At 47.7% G+C, this 2,188-nt stretch overlaps 1 protein-coding gene across 1 annotated transcript; it reads right to left on the bottom strand.

Moving 5' to 3' along the window:
* Nucleotides 1-257: 257 nt before the first annotated feature.
* LOC144164924 (uncharacterized) lies at nucleotides 258-947 on the bottom strand. The gene has a single exon (XM_077695151.1). It carries the CDS (start codon nucleotides 945-947, stop codon nucleotides 258-260), a length of 690 nt encoding a protein of 229 aa, XP_077551277.1.
* Nucleotides 948-2,188: the final 1,241 nt, after the last annotated feature.

Here is a 2,188-nt window from a genome sequence, read left to right as displayed (position 1 = left end):
CACATCGCTGTCAGTGCCAAACCATGTTTCTGAGAAAAGCATAACGTCGAACTCAACCGACAGTGACCCAAGTAATAAATCAACCTCGTCTCGCTTGTTTTTAATGCTACGAATGTTAACATGGAAGGCTGAAAACAATTTTTTCTTGACACTGCTAAAGCTAGAATTAAAGTGATCGGTTTTGTATCTAATACAGGCAGGTGGAAAATGCATGGTGAGAATTCAGGGGTGACGAGCATGCTGCAAACGTCTCATTCTTATTTCGTCATCTTGGTCAGATCAGAGAAGTCCTGTATCCTCACAGCGTCCATTTGTTCGTCTTTCCGCGTAAATACCTTTCCTCCGCTCGTCCAGACAAATTTCCATGCCACTTCCTTTTTGCGGGCAATAGCGGCACCAAGCAGCTGTTTGTTGGCCTGAGTAAGATGCTCGTTGACGTACACTGCGTTGGCCTGAGACAAGCCGAGCTGCTTAGTTGTGAGCATCTGCTTCCTAGCCTTAGCAAGAAGCGCGTGGCGCTTATCTCTCCGGACGAAGCGAACCACGATATTGGTCTCGCCTGGCTTCCGCGTTGGGATTCGGTGACACATGTCAATGTCATGGCTAGAAACGGGCTCTTTGAGAACGTCGCCGATTTTTTTGACAACGTCAACAGGATCCTCGTCTGAGCTGATGCCCTTTATTTCCATGTTATTTAGCCTTGTGTACTGCTCCAGCTCGTCAACTCTCCGCGTTAAGCGCTTGTTTTCGTCTTGAAGGGCTTCATTAGCTTCGAGCAGATGAGCTATTTCCTGTCGAAGTGCCTTCAGGCCGGCACCGATCGCTTTTGTTTCGTCACATGTATCACTACAAAACTTAACACTATCTTTCACACTCCGCAACTCGGTTCTCATTTCTCGTTTGAAGTCTTCGAGAGCCTTCATAATCTCCTTAGCGTTGCCAGCCATGTATCAAAGTAAAAGTTTGGCAGCAGTGCGCAGCAATTTGACAAGGGGATACTGTTTCAACAACGCCAAAGTCTCACTTGCACAAAACAGGTTGGTTAGCGAACTTGGAGACCGCTTTCGCACCTTTACCAAACTGAGCAGCCACCCGTGATGCCGTCACTTACAAAGGTAGCCGATGGTAGCCTCCCACGCTGATTGGTGGGCGATGCGGCGATGATCAAAGTAACGGCGATGATCAAAGTTTAATAAGCACGCAAAAGCAACAACCACGCTCCAAGTATTCTAGTTCACTATAACCACGCAGCATGTTTGTCGCACAGCGGGGCGCGAACACTTGCTGTTGCCAATAGGTGCGTGTTACGAGACGTTTACAGCATGGGCTCTCACAAGACTATTAGGTGCTGAATCAGGGTGAGCGAAATCGCCACAGAAAGGATTAATGCCATAGTAAACTAGTTGTGATCACCGCGCAAAGATTTTGCGAGAGGTAACATTCGGCGTGAAGAACCTACATGTAGCCAATACGTTCACAGCTGCCTCTGCTAATTTTAGCGTATTTCATTACTGAAAAAAATAACGTAATTATTAACATGTTCAACCAATGTTTGATCATTCTTGCTTCGTTTCTTCGTTTTGCCCACCCGTGCTTTCTCGGGAGCATTGCGGGAACACCTGAACCGAACAGCGCATTCCTGATTGTTGTTCGGCTAGTCGCGTGAGTGCGCTTGGTAACTCAGATATACGCCTCAAGCGCTGCCTGGACGGGCGCCACTGAAATCCCCCTAGCGGCCCGTTTCAAAAGCAGTGGAGGCAGTCTCCGGCCCGGTCACCACTGTCGCCGTTCCTTTCCCGTACGTTCGCAACTGATATTTTCCGTTTGTATGCGTTGGAAATACGTATTTATGTGGAGCAGTCACTCTGTTCGCAAGTGGGGTGTATTTACTAGAGTGCAATTGCTTCTAACCCGATCTTCAGTACATTCGGTCTGCATAAGCGCCAGTGTGTGTCACAGGCCGGGGTTGCGCAACCAGCAGATGCATGGAGCTGATCGTAATTGCACTGCCCCTGAAATTTACTAATAGTACATCCGTAAGCAGCGATCGTTCAGATGGTCATGCTACGGCTATACACTACGATGTAAATGTGTTTCGTGTGCTTAACTAATCTAGCAGAGCACTCATACCAAACAGCACGCCAGTTACGCTTCATACCTCAGATATTGATCACTACCCTGAACAATT

This window comes from Haemaphysalis longicornis, unplaced genomic scaffold (genome assembly GCF_048455015.1).
Source record: "Haemaphysalis longicornis isolate Haplotype H1 unplaced genomic scaffold, Haemaphysalis longicornis Haplotype H1 scaffold_14, whole genome shotgun sequence".
Lineage (NCBI taxonomy): Eukaryota > Metazoa > Arthropoda > Arachnida > Ixodida > Ixodidae > Haemaphysalis > Haemaphysalis longicornis.
Note: the sequence above shows the minus strand (reverse complement) of the source record. Positions and strands in the feature narration are given on the sequence as shown.

What these genes read in the sequence shown, in the direction of transcription:
- LOC144164924 (XM_077695151.1), bottom strand. Translation starts at nt 947, where the DNA reads ATGGCTGGCAACGCTAAGGAGATTATGAAGGCTCTCGAAGACTTCAAA.